Genomic DNA, 26,119 nt, shown 5'->3' on the forward strand with positions numbered 1-26,119 from the left:
ACACCAAGCTAGGCAGGAGTGTTGATCTGCATGAGGATAGGGAGGTTCCCAGAGAGACTTGGATAGATTGCATCATTGGGCTGATGTTAATGGTCTGGGCTTCAACAAGGGCAAGTGCTGGGTCCTGCTCTTGGGCCACAACAACCCCAGGCAACGTTCCAGGCTTGGGGAAGTGTGGCTGGAAAGTGTCTGGCAGAAAAGGACCTGGGGGTTCTAATGGACAAGTGGCAGAATATGAGCCAGCAGTGTGCCCAGGTGGCCAAGAAAGCCAATGGCATCCTGGCTTGTATTAGAAATAGTGTGACCAGTGAAGCAGAGAGGTGATTGTCCCCCTGTACTCAGCACTGGTGAGGCCACACCTGGAGTGTTGTGTCCAGTTTTGGGCACCTCAATTCAAGAGAGATATGGAGTATGTACTCACTGGAGTGAGTACAGAGGAGGGCAATGAAGCTGGTGAAGGGCCTAGAGAATAAATCTTATGAACACTTGAAGGAGCTGGGAATGTTTAGTTTGAGAAAGAGGAGGCTGAGGGGAGACCTCATCAGTCTCTACAACTGCCTGAAAGGTCATTGTGGAGAGGTTGGTGCTGGTCTCTTCTCACAGGGCGTTAGCAACAGAACAAGAGCGAATGGCTTCAAGCTGCAACAGGGTGGGTTTAGACTGGACATGAGGATAAAAGTTTCACAGAAAGAGTGGTCAGACACTGGAATAGGCTGCCCAGGGAGGTGATGGAGTCACCATCCCTGGGGTGTTGAAGGGTCGTTCGGATGTCGGGTTGGTGAATCTGGTTTAGGGGAGAAGTTTGTAGAGGTGACGGTTGGACTCGGTGATCTTTGTCAACCTGAATGGTCCTATGATCCTAGGAAAGACCAAGAGCGCCCCTGCAGCGCCAGGGCTGGGGGAGCCGCGGGGGGCCCGGCTGAGAGGCTGGGGGAGCCGCGGGGGGCCCGGCTGAGAGGCCGCGGGGCCGCCACCCGCCCTGCCGCCATTAAACTACACGTCCCAGGAGCCACCGCGGCCTCCCGGGGGGCTGTCACGTGGCCGCCGTTGTCAGCGGCGGGGGCTGCATCCGGGCCCTTTCCCGCGCACGTCCTAACGACCACAACAAGCGGGCGCGGCGCCGCAGGCCCCGCCCCCAGGCGCCGGGAGCCCCGCCCCCCGAGCGAGCTGATTGGGCGAGCGGCGGGAGCGCGGGCGCCCCATTGGCGGGCGGCGGGGCGGGCGGGGATGTCACAGAGGCCCGGTGGGCGCGGGGGCTGCCGGGGCGCGGGCGGCTCCCGGCTTGGGCGGCTCTGCGGCGGCGGCTGCCGCTCCATGAGCCCCGCTGGGGCTGGCCGGCTCCTGCAGGGCGCGGTGAGCGGGGCTGCACGGTGGGAGAGGAGCCTCGTTTTCCCCCGAGCGGGCCCGGCGGCGGCGGCAGGTGAGATGATCCCCCTCCCTCCCGTCGCGGAGCGGCTCGGCAGTTTCCGGGCCCTCGGGAGCGCTGCTCCCTCGGAGGCCCTGCGGCGGGAGCGCCGGCCGGGCGGGGGGAGAAGGGCAGCGCTTAAACCCCTTCCCTGCCTCGGCGGCGTGAGGCGCATCTCTGGAAGGAGGGAGGGAGGGAGGGAGGCGCCCCCGCGGGCGGGCTGCGGGCACGGCTGGCACGGGCGGCGGGGCTCGCGTCCTGCCCGGCGTGCGAGGCGGCGGGACGTGCGCAGCTGCTCTCGCTCCTTTGTTTGCGGGCGCTCTGCTGGCCTGGGGCCGCCCTGCCGCCCCGGTGCGGGGGGCAGCGCTGAGCGGGGCTGGGCCGGCCGGGCGGGAGCGCGGGGCTGGGCCGGGGGCAAAGCAGCCGTCCTCTCTGCCTTCCCTGAGCCCCTGCTTTTGTGTCTTTCTGAAGTTGTTCTCCATCTCTGACCCCGCTGAGGGCTCAGCCCTTGTCAGGAGGCTTAGGGCATTAATACCGCAGGTCGGGTTGTCACGTTACTCGTGGAAACGAAATAAAAAGATAGGGAGTAGGACCTGGAATGCTGACTGAAACTAGAATCCTGAAGCTACACCGTTACTCGTATCGTTTGTGATTATCTCTTGCACGATGTAGATACTGTTTTACTGCATTGTAATACCTATTTTATTGTTCAAGAATAAAATTAACCTCTCTTTAACAGCTGCGTTCAGATGTTGTTAGAACTATGCTTGTTTACTTTATAGGTGAAAAATTCCAAACATGAACAGCAATGTACCACACCTGTCCTCAAAGCTGACTTGGCTAGAAGTGGAATGTAGTTTCCTGACAGATCTTCTTACAAAGAAGTTGTAAACCCTTTGTAATGGCCAACAAGAAAGAGCCTCCTTTTTTCAATGAAGATAATATGGGACCGTTTCACTACAAGCTTCCTTTTTATGAAACTATGGAGCTCTTCATTGAAACGCTCACAGGAACATGCTTTGAACTGCGAGTTTCCCCCTTTGAAACAGTTATTTCTGTGAAAGCTAAAATTCAAAGACTGGAAGGTACTATTCTCTCTTATTTCAGTGTAAATGTTGTCACTTTAGAGGAAGTATTTTATAAATTCTGATTGCCAAAATCAAACCAGTTATCTTAAATTACTTGTTCCGTAATAAATATCAGCTAGGCACTCAGTATATAGCTTAGGTTTAATTGAAAATGGATTATTTTCTCTTCCTTTTCTGTCAGTTCACGGTTTAGGCTTCACTGGGAATGATATTTTTTCTCTGTTTTTTTTCTATATATGATTATTAAAACAAATCTTAAAGTCTGTGGTAAATCCTTAATTGTTTTGATACTATATGTGATGAAAGGACTGTGTTGAAAGGGTTCTTTGACGTAAGTTGTTAACTAGCAAGGTTATAAACTTGAGTCTTGTAGTATGTCTCTATTGCAACTGTCAGAGCACAATTCAAGCTAGGTGCTATGGCTGTTGTTTCTTATGTTAGTCAGTTTATGGTTTGTTTATGATACTGCAGTCACAACAGCAACTGCAGTGCAGGCAAACCCCAAAGACGGCTTGAAGTTACTGATTTGAGTTTTGTTCAGGTGAGTGATCTTTTGTTGGTATAGGTCTGGCTGAGCAATGCTTTGTCTCAAAGTGATGAACTTGGCATGTCATACAAAGCGAAAAATCTCAAAGGAGATAAGTTATCTCACCCCTTTCCCTCTACAGTGGGAATGATCCTGCATTAAATAATGTGATTTGAAATATGTGTGTATACATACTTCAGCTGCTTTGCAGCATTGCATCTTCTTTCTCACTCTGGAGGAGTAAAAGTACTGAGTAGCTGCACAAGCTGAGAGTACTGTATTGGAGTTGCTATTTTTAAGAAAAGGGATCCTCTCTTTCCCCAATATACCTGTACATGTTTTTCATACTTCTGTCTGTGTGGAACTGACCCTCTGGAAGATGTAGTATGATGCTTCAGACTTGAATCTAAGATACACTTTCCTCCTGTTGCAGAAATCTGTACTAATGGATGGAAAAAAATTGTAGCCGGCACAAGTCTTAAAACACAGAAGCATTGTAACAATAGGGGTGACTTTTTGCTGGTAAGGTTACTTAGTAGAAGCTCTACCATGCAGATATCTAGAGTTTACATCAATGTAACTTATGTTAGTGGAGCTCTGTGGATATGCTTTTGTTTCCTGTGGGCATGGCCGTAATTAGTTACAAGTCAGAGAATGTGTTGAGATGCTCCTGGAATCTAGAAGTGAAACAAGAAAAGGGTTTTTCTTCTCTGTGATTGAATGTATGTGTAGGAGAGATGCAAACAGATACGTGATGGAATGCTGACTAGGAGGAGGAGCATAGGCAATAGAATACAGAAGGTGGGCTATCTGGACATTATAGATGGAGTGAGCTGTAAAGGATGCATGAAGAGACCAGTGGGACAAGTGAGGAAGAGGAATTTTGATTTCTTGTGGTCCAAAACAGGAGATAGCAAATAGACATTTTTTAATCTGAATTATCCCTAGAGCTTATTATTGTAGGCTGGGTGTGCCTAGCTTACTAAAGTATTAGAATTTCTTATCAGAAGAACAGCTCAGTAATAATGTTACAATTTTGCTTATTCCGAATTTTTTTCACATGTAGTTCATAGGATGATAAGGTACTTAATGGCTTAGGTACCTACTGTATAGACTTAATGAAATTTATTTTTTAATAATTAAAACATGGAAAAGTTCATTGTTACTTATCGCTGAATTGTTAGAAGTCAGTTGAAATATCTTGATACTCCATTTGAAATATCTATAATATCCTGATTAATATAATTTATGGGAGGCAGAGTGAAAACAGATTGATCAGCTTTCATGGAGTGTGAACCTCTCTCATTTAAGCTGTACTTCTGGTTGGAGAAGGCTTCCTACACTGCTGGGAGAATATGTAAAGTCCCTAGTATGCATATTGTTTTTGTGGACTCATTTGGGTGTTGAGGATGGTGGCGTGTATGCATACAAAAAGGAAAGTAAAATTTTCTGAGATCTCCAAGAACAAAATCTAGAATCATATCAGAAGTTAACAAATTAGTTCAAATGTCATCAGTGTCTCTAGTTGTAAGGGGCTAATAATAAAACTAAATCAGGACAAACTGATCTTTGTGAACAAATGGAATATCGGTACTGTAGACTGTACTGTAATAAGAAAGGACAACATGGATGGCATGTTAGGAATTTAGTATTCTTCTGGTACTGTTTGTCATTCTTGGTGCCTGTTTAATGATCTGGTATGGAAAGGGTTTGTTTAGACAGCTGTAGTAGACATTGGTACCTTACTAAGAGCTCCAGCTCCCCAGCTTTCTATTTCCAGTTTGTTTTAGTCAGTAAAAAATACAGGTAAAATTTATTGATGAATTCTAATGCATTTAAAATTTCAGTGCAAGTCTACTTATAAACTGAAGTTAAAGATCCAATGTCTGTTTGAACCAGATCCTCAATTATGTTCCATTGGAAGTAAGCACTTGGTATAAAAAAATATTATATTTGTTACAATACTGACTTTGGAGCCACCTAGGGTAAATTGCTGCTATTCTCAATTCATTGAATGAGCTTTTTAAAATGATATGCTGGAGAAGAAATAGCTTCCATCATCTGGTGGAGGCTTAAAAGCTAGAATACATACAGCCGGTAGCATAGCATTGTGTTGCCAGCAGTGCTACCTATTCCATTGGTTTTACTTGTTTATTATGTATTTGAAAGCAAGATCATGTGTCGAGGCACATGGACAGGGTGATACTGAAGTTTCAGGGTGACATGAAAGACTGAGGCTTAAACACATGAATGGTACTTTAAAACAGCAGAATTTCATTGAAAGAGTAAATAGCTGGGGTGGGATTTTTTGGGGTGTTGCTGTGGTGGTTGATTGATTGGTGGGTGGTTGATTGGTTGTTTTTAACTGAGATGATCTCTTCTTATGCCCTCCATTACACAAGTCTTTGTAGCTGCTGGGCTTGGCAAATTCTAGTATTCTTCTTTTGGAAACACCAAGTAGTGTATTGAATTTTATAGAAGGAAAATTCAGATAGTGTATTCCTAGTAGTGGTTTATTCTTGCGTCTGTTAAAGAACCATAGATAATACCTGTAAAGATGTTTGTTCAGCAAGATAGGATTGAGTCTCTAGAGAGGTGGTGGTGTTTGGAATTTGGTGTTGGTATTATTTTTTTTTATTATTATTTTTTTTTTAATCTTGTGGGAATTAATTTGCATTCTACCATATGGAGTGTTAAGGCCTTCATTTATGTAGCTAGCTTTAAAATAAAAAAAACCCACAACGGTGATGGTTTGTTCATTAACTGCAACTGAATTTTATGATCTGTGTATGTGGAAACATCTACCTTTTTAGATGAAAATTTACGTGTTCTTGTTTTATTGTAAAGGAGAAAAACACAAACTAGCTTGCAGACTACAGCTTAATTTGGGATGCTTGTGTTCAGCAAGGAATGACAGATGCAACAATTATGTGTGTGTATTCTCAGTTCATCATGAGAGCTGTTATTTTTCCTTGGTCTTTTTGCTGCCATTTTGCTGCATATGTACAGCAGCTTCACTTTAAGTGAAAGGACCTGGGTGAATATCAAGCATACTTCTTCTGGATTTTTTATTTCTTTATTCTATGACTTCAGATTATGTCATAATGATATTTACTACTGTTTGCATTAGAGGAGATACCCATGCTTGTCTCAGGACCAGAGTAAGTGGATTGCATAAGTGTGAAGAGTTTTTAACAGAACCAATCTTGCTTTTTTTCCTGTCTTCTACTTTTCCTCTATGTCTTCTGTTTGCTTTGTCACTTGACTGTTTACTGTGCTGATAGAGAGTAGAAGTTCATGAAGCTTTTTTTGAGTTTATGCATTGTATGAACTGGGATTACATTCTTGCAGATGCAAGCCTGTGCCCAGATCATATGGTTAGAGCAGAATCTGGAAGGTGTAAGTAAGGTCACCTTTCTCAGGAAATTTTGTAGGCCTGTATTCAGTTACTGGTGACTCGCTGTTGTTGCAGTCTTTTTGTCAGTCTCTAGGATAAACGGCAGTACTGACCATCGTTTACACTAATGTTAATATCATGCACATGAAAGCTGGAGGCTTTGGCAGTTATGAAAACGGTCCTGCTGCTGTAAGTTGGGAAGCTTTGTACCTCTTCATTAGTGTAGCTATTTTGTGAAGGAAAATAAGACTGTTGGCCCAGCCTTTCTGTAAGCAGCAACAAAAAGTAAATGTTAAAGAAACTTTCGAGCAATTCCAGTGTTGGATGAAAGGTAAATATGCTATTTGAACTTAGACTTGGAAATGTTTGTGGTGTTTTTAAACGTTATAAAATATAATATTAAACATAAATAATCTTCTACCCACAACATAAAATCAAGTTTGTTCTGAAATCTACAGAGGTGTTTTTTTTCTGGGTCAGGCTTGACCACTTCAGTTTTTCTGGTGAGCCTACTTAGCATACCAGAAGTAAGAATAAAGGAGTGAAGCTTAAGGGTGTATCTGATATGCTGATTCAGAAACAAGATAGAGTACCTACCTTTCACCCCTCCCCATCCCCCATTTTAGTAGGTCAGGTTGTCAGTGCGTCTGCAGGCTCTTCAGTCCTGCTATAGCATCACCTAGCTAGCCCACTTCTACTGGAGTGTTTGTTGAGATTTACCTTATTGCCCTACTTTTTTCTCAGTACTGATTTAGAGCAGTGCAGTGATACAGTCACATGCTGCTTAGGGAGAGGGGTTAGTGGAGGGGTATCTTGCATGTCTTGTTGCAGATTTTACGTGCTGATCTCTTGTGCAAGTGTACTCAAGAAAGTCTTACTGTAATCCAGAAAAGGGGACAGCTGATGCATATTTTCCTGCACCTGAACCTATAAAGTACATACCATTTCCTCTGTGTATAAACACAGAAATCTTAGAAAGCAATATAAAAGGGAATTGGTAATAAAGACTTGACTGTTTCCTATTACAGCAGAGTATAGTCTTTTCATCTGTTCATTTCATCAAAAATACATTGTCATTGTTAAATGAACAAAAACATGTTTCACTGCAGGACTGCCAGTTGCAAGCCAGCCTTTTTAACAAATACTCAGTTTATCAAAGTAATTGGAAATTGCTCCTTCGAGGCTGCTGAAAGCATAACAAATGCAGACAGTAATGACTGTTTGTAATCTGAAGACTGCAAAACAACACAGAAAATAACTTCACTGTGGACTCCCTGTTGTTGCCAGCTTGTTCTTGTTTTGCTTATGCTTCAGACTGGAAATATAAACAATAACCAGCTATTAAATAGCTGGCAATGTAGTAACAATTGTGTTAGTCTACTATATGAATATATTCCCTTAATAAATGTCTTGTGGACTTCAGAGGACAAAAGCTTCACGTTAAATGCCATCCAAGTGAAGTAAAGTTGTTGGTCAGTCACTAAAGAGAATGTTTAGATGTGAACTGTGGTGAGAAAAGGAAATTGTCCTCTTCTCTAAAACTTGAATAGTGACAATGACAGTTCCTCCGAAGTGCACTCCCTTTGCTGTTCTGGGATGTCCACTTAGCATGTCTCCTATTTGCCTATTGAATCTACTTGGACTTTCACCAGAGTCTCCTTTTTCTTCTTCCTGGTGATGGGTGTTGGTAGCTTTTTGCCCCTTCCAGCTAGGAAAGGGCTACTTAACTGACCTTTTGTCACAGCTTGCTAAGCAGTCATGCAAGCCTTGGGAAGCTGAGATGTTTTTGGAAGCCACCTGAACACTCTGGTCTTTGTGTTCCCCTCTTGCCAGATGTATTTTGGGAAGTCTCACTGTGTAGCATGGCTACTTGCATCTCCTTTTAAGTATCTGAACATGTCACAGAATGGTAGGGATTGGAAGGGGCTTCTGAAGAACATCTAGTCCAGCTGCCCTGCTAGAGCAGGATCAAGTAGAGTAGATCACACAGGAACAGCTCCAGACAGGCTTTGAATGTCTCCAGAGATGGAGACTCCACAACCTCTCTGGGCAGCCTGTTCCAGTGCTCTGTTATGCTCACAGTAAAGAAGTTTTCCCTTATGTTTACATTTAACGTAAGGTTGAGGTTTAATGCTGTTAACATGCAATAATGATGTTAACGATGTTTAACGTGCAATTAATAGAAGTATAAGATAATGTTACTTCAATGTAACCTTTTGGAAAATACAGCTTTTGCTTTTTAGTATGAGGAGCAGTGTTTGAACCTTTTTATAAAAAATAGCTAGTAGCCTCTATAGATTTTAATTTTATACACAGTGAGATCTTAGTTACTTGAATTTCCCAAGATAAATTGAACAATAGTGCTCCTTTTGGTTGCTGAAGGGAAGCGTTTGTTGTTTGGGGTTTTTTTTAAAGACAAAAAAGACATTTCTTCATCTTCCTACTAGCCTTATCTCTTTTTTGTTTGTTTATTTGTGATCTGAAATGTCTCATCCTTTCATATCTGTCCAATTTTGTACTCTAGCCAAAATATGGAACGTGGCAGCATTGTAGTAAAAATGTGGGAGGACCTCAGTTTTTACCTGCTCATACTTACTATCTTTTGTTACTTCTGTATCCAAATGACTGACTATTCAGGCAAAAAGAAACAAACTTAATAGTTGTACAAAACACAGATTTTTAATAAAGAACACATACTCAGCGTGCTTACTTTCTTTTAACAAAAAATAATTAAAATCTGTCACAGAACTTGAGTTGAAAATGAGTATTACTGGATATAAGTAATAAAATGTTTTGATGGTCTAAAAGAACACCCACAACAAAAGAAGTGTTTCTAGTATGAAGTTTGACTAACTGCTGTGGTACGATATTGTACTTGTGAACTTTCAGGTTCCAAACCAAGCAGTGATAAAAACACACATACAGTTGTCATTACTGTAACAGAGCTGCCACCAGTTACCTTAACGCAATCTTGTCTTTACTATGAGTAGTACAGAATATCAGTCTGTGATTAAGTTATCAAGCAGTTCTGTAGTTAAAGTTTTAGGCTATTTTGGTTTTTTTTTCTGTGAGTAGATAAAAAGCTGTGAGGTACAGATAACAGGAAAAAACACTCCCTCATCTGATGACTGGAAAAGAGCAAGTATTCAATAAGCCTGAAGCAATTTAGTACTTTATAGACTTTTGTTGAGCCAAAAGATTGAACTCTGAGTGTGAGCACAAGTCTGCTGAAAACCTTACATTTTTTCTTAATACCTGTTTGGGAGGTAGCATATCATGACTAAAGTCAGCTAAAGCTGCCTGTCCTTGTTCTACTTCCTTTCTTCATTCCCCTCTTGTCTTTCTTGCCTCTCTTCCGTTACACCCACGCTTTTCAAAAAGTAAAATAAGACTCCTCCAAAGCCCTTGCATGAAGCTCCAATTTTACTACTCTTTTCTTTTTGTTTTTGTTCAGGTATTCCTGTCTCTCAACAGCACTTAATTTGGAATAATACAGAACTGAAAGATGACTATTGTTTAAATTATTATAAGTAAGTATAGAATAAAATTGCACTGATATTTCAAAATTATTGTTAGCATAGGCAATAGAGAATGCTACAAAAAAATTTGTTGGTTTTTACAGCATTTCAGAAGGCTGCACTCTGAAGTTAGTTCTGGCTATGCGAGGTGGACCTGTTAACACTAGAAGAGGTAGGTGTTAACTCAGTTAAAAATAGTGGTTTTCATGCAACATCTTAAAACTGTAAACAGCTTCTCTTAGCTAAGCATTTAAGATTATCAGACTTCAGTTCCAAATTAATTGGAAAAATAGTTTTTAAAAGGAGGTATTTTTTCCATCTTTTTTCCCTTAGCATACCAAGTCCCACCATCCTTTTGGTTTTGTTTACCCTTAGGTTATCAGGTATCTTTGTATGTATAGAATCGTCAAGTCTTAAAATCAGCAATTCTCACCTACAGACAAAATTATACTATAATATCATTATACGAATAGCTTTTAAAATCTGGTTAGTAACAATCAGCCATTGGTTCAGTCTGATGATAAACTTGGTTGTGTGAATCATCAATTGAGGAATGAAAATGGAGAAATCCCCTTGATAAAACACTCAGCATATCTTCTAGGTTGCGAATTCCCGTTGCAAACTGAGCTGAGCTTTCAAAGGTGGTAGTGGCGATGATGATAATAGTAATAGTATTTATTTTTTTTCTTTTTGTAGTTCCTGTGGAAGACCCTATCCGGGAAATGGCTGAATACATGGATCCCAGTAGAGAGGAGATCTGGGAGAAAGGGCTGTCCAACAAGCAAGTTACCTTCTTAGTATATCGAGAAGGAGATCAGCTGAATTTCTTCCGTGTGGTAGACCGAGGAGATGGTACTTTAACACCATTATCTGAGTCTTTGAGGTAAAGTTGGTTTTAATCTTTATTTTTCAAAAAGAAAATGCTGTATAATTTTCAGCTTTATTTGTTGACATTGTCAAAAGAGTATCTGTTATGTATATGTATAACATTGCAAGAATTTGTTCCGTAAGGGCTACTTAAATGCCATAACTGAGTGACCTAATGATACAGCAGTACTTTCTGGTCTGTGGTCATGCAGACAGTTGTTTGTCACTGTGAATGTCAGCAGAGTGAGATAAAGATGACTTCATGTTTGAGACAATTCTTGCTCTTGAAGCAATTCTAAACATTCCAGCTCCTCCTAAAAAAGAACATTTCATAGGAGAGTAGATTTGGCAATAAAGATACTAAAAACTTAAGTACTTTCTCTTCCATCTTAAAGCATTTGTTTAGTTTTAGAAAAATTTCTCTCTTCCGAGCTAAAACTTTCTTTTTCATATGAATGTGACTTGACCAAATGATTAGTCAGGAAGAAGACAGATTGGTGGTGCAAATCGTGAGAGGATTTGTCTGAACTTTGAGAGAAACTAGGGAGTTTTGGTTTGTGGCTTTTGTTTTTATTATTATTTTAAATATACTGAAAAAATTACCAATAGAGCTAGCCTTTGGACATATTTAGGCCTCAGATTAGCTAATTGTTTAGGTACCAAACTTGTCTCAATGACTGTCACAGAATCAAAGTAGTGTTGTCATCTGCAGAGCGAGTATGTCACTTAGGCTACTATTTTGTACTGTCATAGAATGCCAGGTTGGAAGAGGCTGAAGGATCATCTGGTCCAACCTTTCTAGGTAATACTGTAGTTTATATGAGATGGCTCGGCACCCTGTCAAATTGAGACTTAAAGCTGTCCAATGCGGGGGAATCTATCCCTTCCCTTGGGAAACTATTCCAGTGTTTGACTATCCTTATGGTGAAAAATTTACCTCTTGTGTCCAATTGGAATCTCCCCAGGCGCAGTTTGTGCCCATTACCTGTTGTCTTTTCCATGTGACACCTCGTAAAAAGGGGGTCTCCGTCTTCTTGGCAGTCACCCTTTAAGTACTGGAACGTGGTAACAAGGTCTCCTTTAAGCCTTCTTTTCTCAAGGCTGGACGAATCCAGTTTTCTCAGCCTCTCCTCATATGGCAGGTCCTCCAGTCCCCTGATCATCCTTGTGGCCCTTCTCTGGACCCCTCCCCAGCCTGTCTGCATCTTTTTTTGTAGAGCAGGGACCAAAACTGAATGCAGTACCCCAGGTGTGGTCTCTGAAGTGCTGAGTAGAGTGGAATGATGACTTTATTTCTGCTGGTGATGCCCTTGTTGATGCATCCCAGCATTCTGGTGGCTTTCTTTGCTGCTGCAGCGCACTGTTTTCTTATGTTGTTGCCAGCTGGAGGAGGAGATATTTACTATCACATTCTGGGTATGGTCTGTCAGCCAGTTCCCCACCCACCACACCAGACCCACTTGTCAAGGCCATTACAGGTAAGTTTCTCTAGGAGGAGGCTGTGTACCAGCACTCACTAGCTCCTTTACCCTCCATGGAAGCTTCCCACAGGATCCCTTCCAACTGAGCCCTGTCTGAGCTGAAGTTTGCTCTTCTAAAATCTAAAACCTTTTTTCCTGGAATTAACCTTAACCTTCATTGTACTCAGCAGTATCCCAAACTCCACGACATTGTGATCACTGCAGCCAAGTCTGTCACTGAGATATTACAGAGCAGGTTTTCTTGTTTAGTGGGTAGTAAGTCCAGCTGTGCTCCATTCCTGTTCAGCACATCCAACTTTTGTGTGAGGAAGCAGTCCTCTGCATATTCCAGGAACTTGATCGATGACAGGTGATCTGCAGTGTTGTTCTTCAGCCAATGTCTGGGTAGTTAAAGTCTCCAATAAGGACCAGGTTTTGTTGACCCAAAACTTTCCTGAGCAACCCGAGTATCACTTTATTTGTCACATCATCTTGGTTTGGGGGGGGGTCAGTAACAGATGCCTACTGTAAGGTCAGCCTTGGAGACAATCCCTCTGATTTTGAACCAGAGGCATTCAGTAGGGCTACCACAATTACCATAGTTGGTTTCTATACATTCAAGGTTTTCCTTAACATAGAGTGTGACTCTTCCACCTCTTCTCCCCTGCCTGTCTTTATGAACAGCCTGTAGCCATCTACCACAGTCAGTTGTGTCGTTTGTCCCACCATGTTTCAGGTATTCCTGTGATATCATAACTAGCTGACTGGGCACAGAGCTCCAGTTTCTTGTGTTTATTTCCTAGATTGCATGTGTTAGCATACATGCACTTCAGGTGGCTGGTATTTTGGTTCTCATTTAGCTAGACAGCTAAAGCAAACAGATAATTTTTTATTTATTGTAATTATTAAATGATTATGCTTTTATTAATATACTTTAATGATTTAATACTTTTTATTTAATCTTCAGTAAGCAGATTACTTTATTACCTAAAATTGGTAATATCTATTTTAAAATACTAGATTCTATGTTTACACTGCAGCTTTTGGGTAGGGTTTTATTATCCATCAAAGAACTTAATATTTGAACAACTATAAGAAAGAGTTCCTATTCTGAGGACTAGCTGCATTTTCTCCAAGGCTAAGGCTTGCACTGTTTTAAGTAACTATTCTTGTTCCTGTTTGCAAAGTGAAAGAATAGCTTTGTACTGGGTTTATATTCAGTATGACTCAGTGGGTTCAGAGTGATATTACTCTTAGAAACTTTTACAAGAGATCTGTACTTAAAAACTACAGGCTGAATATCAAGGTTGAATGCCCACATAGTTACACAGAGTAGAAAGACTTAAGTGTTTTATATACAATTACTGGAGGGAAAGAAGAGGAAAGATACAAACATTTTAGATCTGTGATCTTATCTTTCAGCCCCTGCACTCTTTTTCAGTAAACAGCTACATACGGTGTTGTGTCTCAATTTAAAATAAGAAGAACCACCACCTTCATCAGTAAAAACTGAGAACCTTGCTGTTGCATTGGCCTAGATACACTTCTGGAAGGAGGAGCAGACAGATGTAATTCCTTTTCTCACTGATCATCTTCTTATTACCAATGTTTTCACTTTTACCTCTTCAAAGAACATTCAAACTAATCCAATGCTAGGGCTGTGGATGCTTAGTGTAAGTTGATGCAAGAAGTTGTCAGAAGGAGCCTGTACTTCATTTTTTCAGTACAATGGGATCCCTGATAATCTGCCTATGTGTTAAAATTCTTGTGTGTATGGCTTTTTTTTTTTTCCATTTAGAACTAGCATGAACAATTCTATGAAATTCTTAGTACTTCTCAATTAGGTCATCCTAAAGTATAGATTAAATAATAATTTGCTTGAGATTGACTAAATGTAGCAAACCAGAGGAATAAATTACACTCTTGTGGCTCTTGCAAGGCATCTCAGTAAGCCTTTTAAGTGCACCAGCATGTATAAAAGTCTTAATAAGTTCTGCTTAAGAAATGTGCTGTCACTGGTCAAATGAACCAATTAGGTTGGAAGCCACCTGAGTTGAAACACATTCATCTGAAACTGTTTCTCTTCCTCTGTTCTTTCTATGGAAGTTAATTTACTAGCTTTTCTACTAAGGCAGACTGTAATTTGGGGGCAGGGGAAAGAAATGTTCATTTTTGGTTTTTTTATTATGGCTGGATCAGACTTGGTAGGAAACGGAAAATACAAAGGGAGGAGAGAATGGAAGCAAATAAGACATTTTAATTTGATTTTTATAGAGAAAGGCTATGAATCTGAATACCAGTGTTTTCCACACTGATAGTTGAGTGTGTTTATATGTGTGGGTGTACTGGTAACAATATTTTGAGGCACTTGTTTATCAGCTTTCCTCACATCACTTACATATGGAGCAGAATTTAGTGAATATGGTTTAGAAATGCATAATTGGTTTGGGTTTTGTTTTACAGTTCTCCAGATAATTTTATTTTGTCTGTGGTTAAGTTAATGGTTAAAACATGATAAGGTGTAAATACATAGAATGATTGTTGTCTCTGAATTTAAAAGAAAATTCTTGGAGTTGTGGTAGAACACTGGCAGGCTCTGGTGTTAGAAGTGCTTTTAGCAAGGTACTGATCATTGTTGACACGTGCATTTTACAAGCAAGATCTTACTAATTTTGACACCTATGTACAAAATACATTTTAAATTTACTCATTGAAAAATGGGCTAAAAGTATCATCAACTTGTATCATTTTACAATCACATTAAAGGAAAAAACCCCTTTTGTTACTCCTTCTTTTTCTTCTTGTTTCTTTGGCTCACATTTAGTCAGAAAATGCAAGAAAAAGAATAGGAATTCTTTTTGCATAAAAAATGCAAACAAAAAAACAACCAAGCATGTAACACATGCCACTTTTATTTCTATTCTTACCTTGAAGGAGGGGGAGTTCAAAGAATTGTTTTGAATTGGTGACTTAGGTCTTTGAAGAGTTAAAATTCTGAAATTATTCTTTCATGTTGAATCATTCCCAGGAGAGATATGTAATAGGCATGCTTACTGTCCCCATATGGAGCTGTTCAGCTTTTTGTAAGAACTGACTGGACTATTTTGCTGACTCATACTTTGAATTTGCTTCAGTCTTGCTCTTAAAGATCTGTCTGCCACCTGTGCTGCCTTTGGAATTTTGCTGCATTTTAGGAAATTGATTTAGAGAGTCAATGCAAAAATACTGTCTCTTAACTAAGGGCAGCAGAATATTTCCAAGAATCAGGTAAGATGCCAACTATAATTACCAATATTTATTTTTTTACTGACTTTCATATGATCTTTAGATCTTTCTTGGTCTCTTTTGGAGAGTGGAAACTTTATTTAATACTAAGACACTTGTATGAACACGGGGGAATTGCCCAATTGTCACAATTTATAGATGCTGACAGCCTACTGGAAGAATTAAAACTTTCTTTAAAACACACTATATACAGTGTTGAAAATGCATACTTTTGTAATTAATTAGATGCTCCTAGTTGTTCTTTCGCTCTAAAATTTTGGATGTGTCAGTGATTAATTCTTCATAAGAAACAAGTTAGATACTGACTTTAAAACATTGGGTTTTTGCATTCTGTTAGAATATAGAATGGAAAAAGACAATATAATGCTATAAATTTTGAGTGATTACTGAATTAAAATAAATTTTGTTTGGGTCTAGCAATTCTAATCTCTTTGTTTTTTTCCAAATGGGACACTCTTTGGAAACCTAAACTGAACTGTTTGTTTGTTTGTTTGTTTTATTTTGAAAAGGAGAAATAGAATATCACATCCACATGGGTGACCCCTCCATTTCCATTTATGGTGAGAACACCCCTCAGGATGGATAGAAATTTGGACTTTCCTTCCATGCCAGTGTCTGGTTAATTGGAAAACTGATCAGCTTGTTGTCTGAGTCACACTGTTAACAGCTTTGGCCCTACCTTCAGGAGACATTTGTGGAACTGGATATCCCCTCTGTGGGGAAAATATATAGTGAGTGTGAACGAACTGTATATGGTATAACAACTTCCCAGAAGCGTGGCTATGTTCTGATTTCAGCATCATCACTTTATGTGAACATCTAATAAGGAATGCTTGTGTGTTAAAATAAATGGATTTGAAGTGTCTTTGTATACAATTTTACATAATGCTTTGTCAACAGATCAACTACGGATGTGACTTGCTAGTTGTGAGAATATTCTACATTGAAAACAATTAAATTACTTGCTTAGAGGGTGAACACAAACTCTCTTATTTTCAGTGGTGGTTCTGTTTATAACGTGTATGCTGATGATGAAGATGAGACAGAGGCATCACCTTCTGGTCAACAAATTATTGAGAATTCAATTACTATGAATAAAATGAAACTGCTCAAGGCAAAGATGGAGAACATGAATCTGAGTAAAAAGGTGAAGTTGTGATTTCAAATTTTTTATCCTAAAATGGCTTATCCTAAAACAACTTTCCTAATGTTGTTTTTTCTAAAAAGTAGGTCAGATACTTTGCTGTCTTGGGAAGTGAGGTGGTCAAGGGTAGATGATGCTTATCTGTTGCTTTAAGTAAATGCCTTGTATAAATGTTCTGCTATGGGGCATTGGCTTTACTTGGATCTACCTATCTGCATTCAAATAATTCACAACTGATCCTGAATTTATTTGCATACGTGAGGTTTTTTAGGTGTGTGTGGGTTTTGGCTTGGTGGTTTTTTAGTTTTTTGTCTGTTTTTCTTCCAATGCTTTAAGTAACACTGGTTTGCAGTACTGCTCTGGTAAAAATCAGTGTTGCTCTTAAATGAAACTTAGTTAGAAATACTGTAACTGAAAAGCCTATAAAGCTCAATATAAGAATGAGACTACCTAGAAAAGAAAACATTATGTTGGTGTTCATGTCTGTCTTGGTTACCTAGGTGTAAAATGAAGATGATATACTTCCTTTGTTTGTCTTGTTTGAGACCCTAAGCTCTTCTGGATAACTTTGATGGCATTCTGGCTTCCCTCCTGTTTTTCTGATATGTGGCCTATCTACTAAAAAATCTTTTCTGATTATAACCTTCAGTTGTATTATTCAGATGTTGGGGTGAAATCTTGACAGCTAGTAACAGATGAGCGAGTAGAAAGAATGATTTGGTTCTTTTTGCCTGGAAATAATATCTCATTCAGGTCTTTGAATGCAGCCATAATTCAAATACTAATTGTTGTTCTGTGTGATTTTTTTTTAATAGCCTAAGAAGACTGTCAAGGTGAAACCTCGTCCTCCAGTGGCTCCCCGACCATCTAGTGGCTCAGTGACTGCTGCTCGTCACCGCTTCTTAAGAGTACTGCCCCATATCGGACAGTCTTGCCTACCTCCTCCTGGAAATTCATATCCTTCAGAGTCTTCCCAAAATGCACTTTCAGCATTGGCTACTTTGGCCACTGCTGGTAGACCAGTGCCAGCCGCAACTAATGACTTTCTTAAGGAAGATGACACTTGGCAGAGCAACTCTTGGTCTCAGTCAGTTGGTAGCATCAGGTTACCACCAAAAATATCTCGTGTTGAACTTGAAAATGCAAAACTACCTAGAAATAGTATTTTGACTCCGGTTTCATCTCGGCCTGCAAATTCAGAAAAACTATCAGAAAATCTGACCTCAACAAGTGAGGAGGATGCTGTTTTGTTTCCAAACTTAACAAATGTAGAACTGTATGGAACAGAAGAAAAACTTCTACCTGAAACAGATGCTTTTGCTTTGTTAACAGAAGCAAGCACTGCTGAACAGGGTAGCGAGATATATGACATAGGAAAGGTGAACACAGAACTTGGACTGTCTGAGAGGGATGATGAATCTAAGGTTGTAGAACAGCATAGAAAACCCATCGGCAAAGTGCTGAGCACTGCAGCAATGGGGACTGGTCTTCTTAGTACTCGTGAATTAAGTCCACAGAAAAATCTGCTTTTGTCACCTCTTCGATATTCGGCACACGTGGCACATCACAGTTCTCTGAAACCACAAACACAACCCAAATGCTTTGAGGCCAGTAACTTGAGATCTACAGCCTCCCCAAATGTGCTTCGATCATTGGAAGTCCACGGTGTAGCAGACTCCTCTTTTCCTAGGACTACTAGATTTCGTAGCGTGAAAGTAGAGTCACTTGGCAAAAGACCTGATGTAATTACTAAAACAGAGGCTAGGGACATCACAGATGCAGCTAACAAAGAATCCAAAGAACCTGTGAGTTCTGCAAGTAACTTAGGATTTCTGGCTTCACTTGCCCGAAGTGCAAACAGAGAAAGTTTACAGAGTTCCTGTGGGACAGGCAGGTTTCGGACTTCTGGTATTGCACTACCTACAAGCCTTCAGCATTTTCAGGAGGAAAACTTTAGGAAAACTGCTTCTCCAAGTGAAGCTGCCGAGTATATACTTGTGAGTACTAATGCTTCCAAAGAAATTAAAGTTTTCCTGTCTTTTCTGGTACTGATGTTATGAAAACTACTTCGGTGTGTGTGTTTTTTCAGGGGCAGCAGTTGGGGAGGGGAGGTCTACTTTAATCCCTTATAGTCTTAAACTGTTTACTGAATTCCTATTGCTGTCTTAACTGCCTGTTTATCTTAAGTGGGTCCTAAAAGTACTTTTTCATAAAAATTGAAGTTGTCGTTCAGTTCACAACTAAAATGATCAGGTTTTGTAATGATAGAATTACAAGTGTGTGCGTTTGAAGTGTCATCTGACTTTTCCTGCTGCTTGCTAATTGTCATTTATTCTAAAGTTTGCCCTGTGACTGGCACCATATGTGGCTAGCTTCAGATTGCTCATGTACTTTGTTTTGGTGTGTTGTGAAGTATGAGGACACTATGAAATAGTCATATTAAGTAAGGCTTTTTATTGCAGAATTTAAATTTTTTGCACAGAAGTCTTCTTGGATTCTCCATAGGTACATTGTTTGATACAACATTGGTTTCGAGTAAGCTGATAGCAGTCTGCCTAGCTTTTAATTTAATTTCCATCTGCTAGTAATTTCCTTCTGGAAATTTTTTCTTTTTAGTCTGCGCATGGGCTTGGAATGAATGGAAGTATTGCAGCTGTAGGGAAAAGAGTAGGTAAGTAATGTGACTTAATAATTGAAGATGACTTTTTAATCTTTCCTGATAAATGACATATATAGAGGACAAGAATCACTAATCTTTGTAAGGCATATGTCTTTCAGAGTCCTTGCTGTATTGCATTTCTATAGCATGGTATAACTTCTCATATTTTACGTAATTCTTTAACATACATATGTAATCCATATCTTAGGTAGACAGAATTGTGACTCTTTCCTAGCTTTTTTAATACTCAGTGAATCCTGTGTGTCATCTGTAGACATAAACATGACTTTCTGCTCTGAAGTTTCCAAAAGGTCAGTTCTGTGAATACTTTCGTATACTGAAATGGGAGCAAAATGTATCATTAGCATTGCCTTGAGGTCTACAGCCTGAGGCAGACAGATATGACAAAAGAAAAGTGGGGGCAGTAAGGGCATGGATGCTGAAGATTACTGGTATATTGCAGATTGTCTGTTTTTTGTGATGGGCATCATTCTTTCTACCCTAGTCCTGGTGACTGTGGAGTGCTGAATGGTTGACATCTACTGAAAGTGGCTGTGTTGTGCCTAAACATTAATTTCTTTTGTGATTAGTTCTCTTGGGAGGACTGGAATTGCCTAGATTAGTACTTTTTAAACTCCTAAGACAGCTTTTCTTCTTCACATCTTTAACTTGCTTTGCAGGTTGTCTTTCTTTTCCTAAGGTCATACAGAAAGAAGAGTCAGGCACTTATTGCAGGATTTTAAGATCTAGTTATAGATAATGACCTATAAGATAGATCTTCAATTAGCAGTTGCAACAGGAAAAATTATGCATTGTAATTGATGTATAAGCAAAAGCTGCTAAAATGGTGGATTGTGCCTTCATTTCACAGCTGAGGGTCCAGCTTTGAATTGACAGTAATTAATAATCAGGTCTGTCCTTACCTACTCCATGGTGAATGAGATGATACCCATATAGTCACACCTGCATTGTAGGGAAGCCTTCTGTCATCTCTGTCATTTTGAATAGTACTGTGAAGATGACACTCCTCTGGTGTATTGTCTGTCAGACGAGTGTTTTCCAAAAGGTTCCAAACATGAGAGAGACAAAGTTGGTGTCATCATATCATGCAGGCTCTTGAGCACCAGGTGTCTGCTAATGATCTGCTGTATAACTGGCCAAAGGACAGATTTGGTTTGTTATCCAAGGTCTTCATTTACATGTAATTGCTGTAGGGACCATAAATGTGAGGACAGGTGTATTGTTTTTTTCTTTTGAAGTATGGTCCACAGTGGGAGCTGTCGTTTTTTCACAGTGGGCTAACTGATGCTCCTGAAGTAGTATGCTTTTAGATTATGAAATTGATAGCATGGACAAACATTGTGTGGAAGTTTCCATGCTAGGTAGCAATGGGGGATCCATTGGTTGATAGTGGTGACTGCCTGGTGTTACTTTTGAAAGTAGCCTGCTGTATCTCAGCTGAGAAATTACTGTTGGGATTAAAGAAGTGCTGGACAAAAAATACTTCTGAATTCATGAGAACACTTTCTGGGTGTATCCTGACAAGATAGTGGTAGAAGTACTGAAAGAATGTTTCATTCCACTGTCCTAGCATTTGGAAAATTTGCATCAGCAAGTGGTGGATTAAAAGCTTGCTTCTACAGAGGGAAGGACGACACCTTTCCTTTACATGCTTTCCAATTACAGAGCAACAGCCAAGAATTACAGGGCAAAAAGTCAAAGTAAGGTTTTAAGTACAGAAATTTTATAAAAAACTGTGAAGTGTCTTATTAAACCATATAGCTAAAGAGAGGTCTGTAATTTAATAATGCATTTTTCTTGCAATTATACAGTACCAGCAAGATGTTAACATGTTGCAGTATTTATTTGGCAAAATTGAGTTATTAGCTACTGAATATACTAGATGCTAGGTACTTGAATGTCCAGCTGATTTTTCAGAAAGCCATTGTGTGCAGTGCTTTCCCAATCACATTGTGTTTTACTTCACTTTTGGCAAGATCATTAGAAGATGTATTTTATTATTTCTTCTGTAACTTCTTGCCAATGTGAACTTTTAACAGGTATTAAAAATAATTTCAGTCCCACCTTGTGCTGCCTCTTCCAGAAGTGTGGATGGGCTTGAGATGTGGTTTATGTTTTGGCTTTTGGGTTTTTTTCCTTTCTGTTTAGGCAGTGAGGTTCCCACCTGAAGTATCCTAAGAAATGCAAAATTAATCTGGGTTTCAAAAGATAACATTTAACTAGCTTATGATCAAGAATAAGTAAAAAAATGTCTTTGTCTTTCTACCTCCAAAAGCAGGTGAAGGAACCCATCTTCCACCTGTGAATGGCTCAATTCAAGCAAAAAAGAAAATTACAAAGCATTGCTTTCTTTGTGGCAAGAAAACTGGATTGGCAACCAGCTATGAGTGCAGGTAGGCTTATTATATAACCAGCTTTTGTTTAAAATTAATAGCTGGGTTAACCAAAATGTTTTCAGCTCTGCATGGTATTCCTTAAGCATAGCAAATAAAAAGACAACCTTCATGAAAAATGCAACTCTCAGTTCAGGAACTAATAAAATTCAGGAATGCTGTACCTGCACTGCTGCTGAGGTGTATGCTCTTCTAGGAAAATTAAGAAATGGGAGGTTATCAGAATGCAAGATACCAGGAAATGAAGAGCATTATTACAAAAGAAGAAAGATAACATTTTTTACTAGTGTGGAGAGAACTTGCTACAGATTTGTTTTGTAAAGTTTCTCAATAGTATTTATATTGTTAGCAACTTGAGGAAAAACTGATTTTGTTGCAACTTTTCAGACAGTCTCCCTCAAATGTTACAACACAGCTGCACATTTTGTGACTTTATACTAATTTATATTTGACACCTTTTTTATTTCTGGGTGTTCTGTTTCTTGTAAGACTTCGGTCACCTTTGAGCATTTACAGAACCTCAAAAGCAGAATGCCAGATTATGACTTGCAGACAATGTAATGGTGCTTGATGGCAATCATTGGAAACTTACAAATACAACAAAAAACCTCACCTGTTCTATCTGTTGATCTAGATTCTCAAAGTATTGGTTCCCACAAAATATTATTATTTTGATATCATTTCCCATGAACTAGTCAAGGTTGGAAACTGCAGTACAATGAGGACTACTTTTGAAGCTGATCTTGGTTCATGCCAATCAAAATCAAAACGACCAAGACTTCTGCCATTGGGGAATTGTATTGGGGAGTTTATGGTTGTTGAACTGCCTCTTACTGTCTCTTCAGTCTTTGATTTTGAAAGTTTTGGACTCTGCACACTTTATTGCTGAGCAAATAGCTGCAAGCTCTTCTAGGAGTAACTAAGCAGGTTGCTTAAAGTTAAAAATAAAGCACAGAAAAATGGGGGGAAATTGCACATCTCCAAGAATAGCATTTGTTCTAATTTCAAAAGGAGCAACCATATAACCTTTTACTAGAATGGAACGTGAACCAAATGAAGAATACAGTCATAGGAGAACTGGTGATTATGTGAGCAAGAACCAAAGAAAAGCAAATTTCTTACCAGGCACACAAAGCCTCAGGAATAACTACAGAGTTTATTACAAACCCTGATAGATAAATAGAGGATTCTAATCTAATAGTGAAACATTAAATTGGACAAGTAATGCTTCATCCATTTCACAAGAATTCTGATTTTGAATGATGTAATTGTTTTACAGTCAAGAAGCAACTTTATCAAATAATAGGGCAACAGGACACTAATATCAGTTTCCCCTTAACACACTCATTCAGATTAAATCAAACATCCAGAATATACTTTTATCCAGTTAGGAGTCTGAGCTGCTGAACTGTCACATCTAAAGGCAAAAATCTAATCCTAAGTTACTGAAATTGCAACTGATATTGAAAAGATGCACCTTTATCCAGTCATATAAGGTGTAATGTTCCCTATACATAGTCTGTCTGATGTCTTTACAGTTGACTAAAACTGTATTTATTAATCTCAGATTACTAATTTGAGTTTATGCCAGGCAGAAGCTGTGCAGAACTAAACATTTATTTTGGTGCTTTGAATGATGTGGTGTTTTTGAATTTAAATGCAGTATGGGGATTCCACCTTGTTTTAGTTTCATGGTTTTGTCCTCTGAATTCTACCAACTGATGTTGTTTAATGTCTTTAAAAAGAAACAAAAATCTCAAAAGCCCATCATACTGAATTGGTAAGTGTGTTTGATCCGTGATGGTTGGTTCCAGGAGTACTGATCCTGCTTAGCTTCCCAGCTGAAGAGACTGAGTCAAAACTGCATCACCGAGGGTCAAAAATGTAATTTTGATTACCCTACCAGTTAATGTAGCCAGTCAAGAATGATCAGAATTCAAGCAGTTATGTCAAATGAACAAGACATGATTAGGCCAAGGCCCCCAACATGTCACAGAGTTAAAAGCTTCTAAAAGCTTCTAACTTCTAATATTCTTGATCCTTCAGATGTGGAAACAACTTCTGTGCAACGCACCGCTATGCAGAGACTCACACCTGCACCTATGACTATAAGAGTGCAGGGCGAAGGTATTTGCAGGAGACCAATCCCGTCGTTAGTGCACCAAAGCTTCCCAAAATCTAACACAGATATGCTGCATGTGGCTGTTCTGCCATTGAAGAATTGTATTGAATTGAGAGAAGCACTTGCTTAAACTGCATAATTTTGTCATGCTCCCTATCTAAAGATTTGCCAAGTAACAAAAGCACATGAAGATGCATCCTGTTGAAGAATAATGTGAACACTACTGCGGTTAAAACTTTTCTTCTTTAATGAATGAAAAGTTAAAGATTAGTTTTTAAAAATTTAAACTATGATTTAACTGTTACTGCACGTCTTGTGTTGTGTTTTATATTTTGAAAAGCTATTTCACTAGACAAGTCTTTAAAAGATGCACTTTACTAACTTTATTTACTGTATAACCAGACTTGAGGGGGTGTTGTAATGAGGGGTGTCATGTAATGTCTTCTGTACTCCTGCATTTTTTGTCCATTGTGTGATATCTTCTAAGTTATTTCACTAGAAAGATTCTCCTCCCTCCCCTTTCCTCAAACAGCCGTTTTTGAGATTTTTAAGGGGGTAGTGTGTTCCACCCCTCTGTTCCATTCAGATTGGCATTCATACACTATGTATCTGTTCTGAAAATTACATATCATGTTAATCACATTTTCTTGAAGTAATAGTGTTTATAGGACAGGTTTGGTTTTAAATAGAAAATTCCCCCTTTATTGCCATTAAATATAAGGAACAATTTATTTTCATGTTTTTGTAATCCTAGATTTTTTTAAGACTTCATAACTTGGTTTGTTAAGATGTTGAATGCTGTTACTGGAAGAAGTTCTAATAAATATTAAATTTTATTCTGGCTTATGCTCTTTTAAATACGCAAAATAACTTTTCTTACCTTACCACATGCTCCTAAATTAAAAGTGGGGCTTTGTTCTGAGAGGGAGGAGGTGGGTTTTGTTGTTTGTTTGGTTTTTTTTCTGAGAAGCACTGGCTGATCTCTGTTCCTATTGAAGTCACTGACAAAATTCCCACAAACTTCATTAGGAATAGAGTGACTGACAGTGTGTGCTTTAAATAAAACTCATAACGTCTTGCAGATGTACTAGCAAAAGCAAACTGGGTGTTAAACAAATTACGTCTATTAGCCTGCAGCTTTTCTCCCCTCCAGCTGGTGCTGTACAAAGGCAGTTTAGTACTTGCATGAGGCATCTAATGAGCATGCAGCTAGTGTAGAAAGTGGTGTTGGAGGAATATACCTACTGAAAGCCTTTCCTCTTTCATTTCTTCAATGTGTCTAAATCTTTTTATAAGCTTATGTTGCTTGAAGTGTTCTAGGATAAACATATTAATAAAACTACAACAAGCCACCAAAACAAACCCGTCCACATTGCAACTAGACAATTCAATGTCATGGTCCCTGTCTTACTGGGGTCCTCAGCTACTTAGTTGATTGTGGTATTAAGAGGATTTATGCTGCATTCCAGTCAAACAGTAGCAGCTGATGAGCATGGCAATCAAAAGCTGGGCCAAGAAAAGAAAGAGGATAACTGAAAAGAAGAGAAGAAAGTTGAAGAATTCTCATCCTTGGAGGAAATCCATTTAATGTAGTCCACTTGAAACTTCTTAAATCTGAAGTTTTCAAAGAGTGATGACCTCTGAACAAAACTTTCAAAATCTTTCTTCTGGACAGGGATAAGGTAAAATGGTAGTTCTGTGTGTGCCCTCTAGGCTTATTTCTTCTTACTGGACATAGTTGCACCTGGTATGAAGAACACATTGTTACCAAGCAGTGCTAGGTACCGTCAACATGCCTGTAGTTTTTATTTCATCTCCAGCATGGGACAGTATTTTATATTGATGGAAAAGAATAAGGAATAGGGCAAATGTACTAGTGTTTGCCCAGCAGTTACTTGTTTACTGCTGAGCAGCTTTCAAAGATATTGGTCTTTTTATAGGTACAGTAGAGATTTGTTAGGTAGGTTAAAATAATACTGGCTGTCTTCACTTAACCTGGTTTTGCACAAGTATAATTTTCAGGAAATTACTTGGCAGTAATTTTAGTAAGGTTACATAACTGATGTGTGTGGCAGGAAATCTTGGAATCAAATCTCAGTTGCAACTCCCTTTCTGCATATGCAAAATGAAATGCACAACAATACTTCTCGGAAAATGCAATGTAATAATAATTAATTTATGTAGTTTCTCATGGTTTTTATTATACTTCATTTTGATTCTACCTAATGCATTTG

The 26,119-nt window shown here is 39.3% G+C and overlaps 1 protein-coding gene across 3 annotated transcripts; it reads left to right on the plus strand.

Moving 5' to 3' along the window:
• The first annotated feature begins 1,262 nt into the window (after positions 1–1,262).
• ZFAND4 (zinc finger AN1-type containing 4) lies at positions 1,263–24,721 on the plus strand. 3 transcript variants are annotated; one of them, XM_051619650.1, is made up of 10 exons: positions 1,264–1,420; positions 2,188–2,490; positions 9,871–9,946; positions 10,039–10,106; positions 10,631–10,817; positions 16,546–16,693; positions 17,506–18,687; positions 19,307–19,361; positions 21,646–21,763; positions 23,810–24,721. In XM_051619650.1, the coding sequence occupies exons 2-10, from the start codon at positions 2,307–2,309 to the stop codon at positions 23,943–23,945; spliced, it is 2,154 nt and encodes a 717-aa protein (XP_051475610.1). In that variant the 5' UTR covers positions 1,264–1,420; positions 2,188–2,306; the 3' UTR covers positions 23,946–24,721. The 3 variants fall into 3 exon arrangements, with proteins under 3 accessions (XP_051475611.1, XP_051475612.1, XP_051475610.1); XM_051619651.1 differs by lacking the exons at positions 9,871–9,946; positions 10,039–10,106 and having other exon boundaries at positions 1,263–1,420; XM_051619652.1 differs by lacking the exons at positions 19,307–19,361; positions 23,810–24,721 and having other exon boundaries at positions 1,263–1,420; positions 21,646–21,757.
• The last annotated feature ends 1,398 nt before the right edge of the window (positions 24,722–26,119 follow it).

The sequence above is a fragment of the Apus apus genome, chromosome 4 (assembly GCF_020740795.1).
Source record: "Apus apus isolate bApuApu2 chromosome 4, bApuApu2.pri.cur, whole genome shotgun sequence".
NCBI lineage: Eukaryota > Metazoa > Chordata > Aves > Apodiformes > Apodidae > Apus > Apus apus.

What these genes read in the sequence shown, in the direction of transcription:
- ZFAND4 (XM_051619650.1), top strand. Translation starts at nt 2,307, where the DNA reads ATGGCCAACAAGAAAGAGCCTCCTTTTTTCAATGAAGATAATATGGGA. An exon ending in TAAAATTCAAAGACTGGAAG is followed by an intron (nt 2,491 to 9,870) that starts GTACTATTCTCT and finishes GTTTTTGTTCAG; the next exon opens with GTATTCCTGTCTCTCAACAG. An exon ending in TATTGTTTAAATTATTATAA is followed by an intron (nt 9,947 to 10,038) that starts GTAAGTATAGAA and finishes TGGTTTTTACAG; the next exon opens with CATTTCAGAAGGCTGCACTC.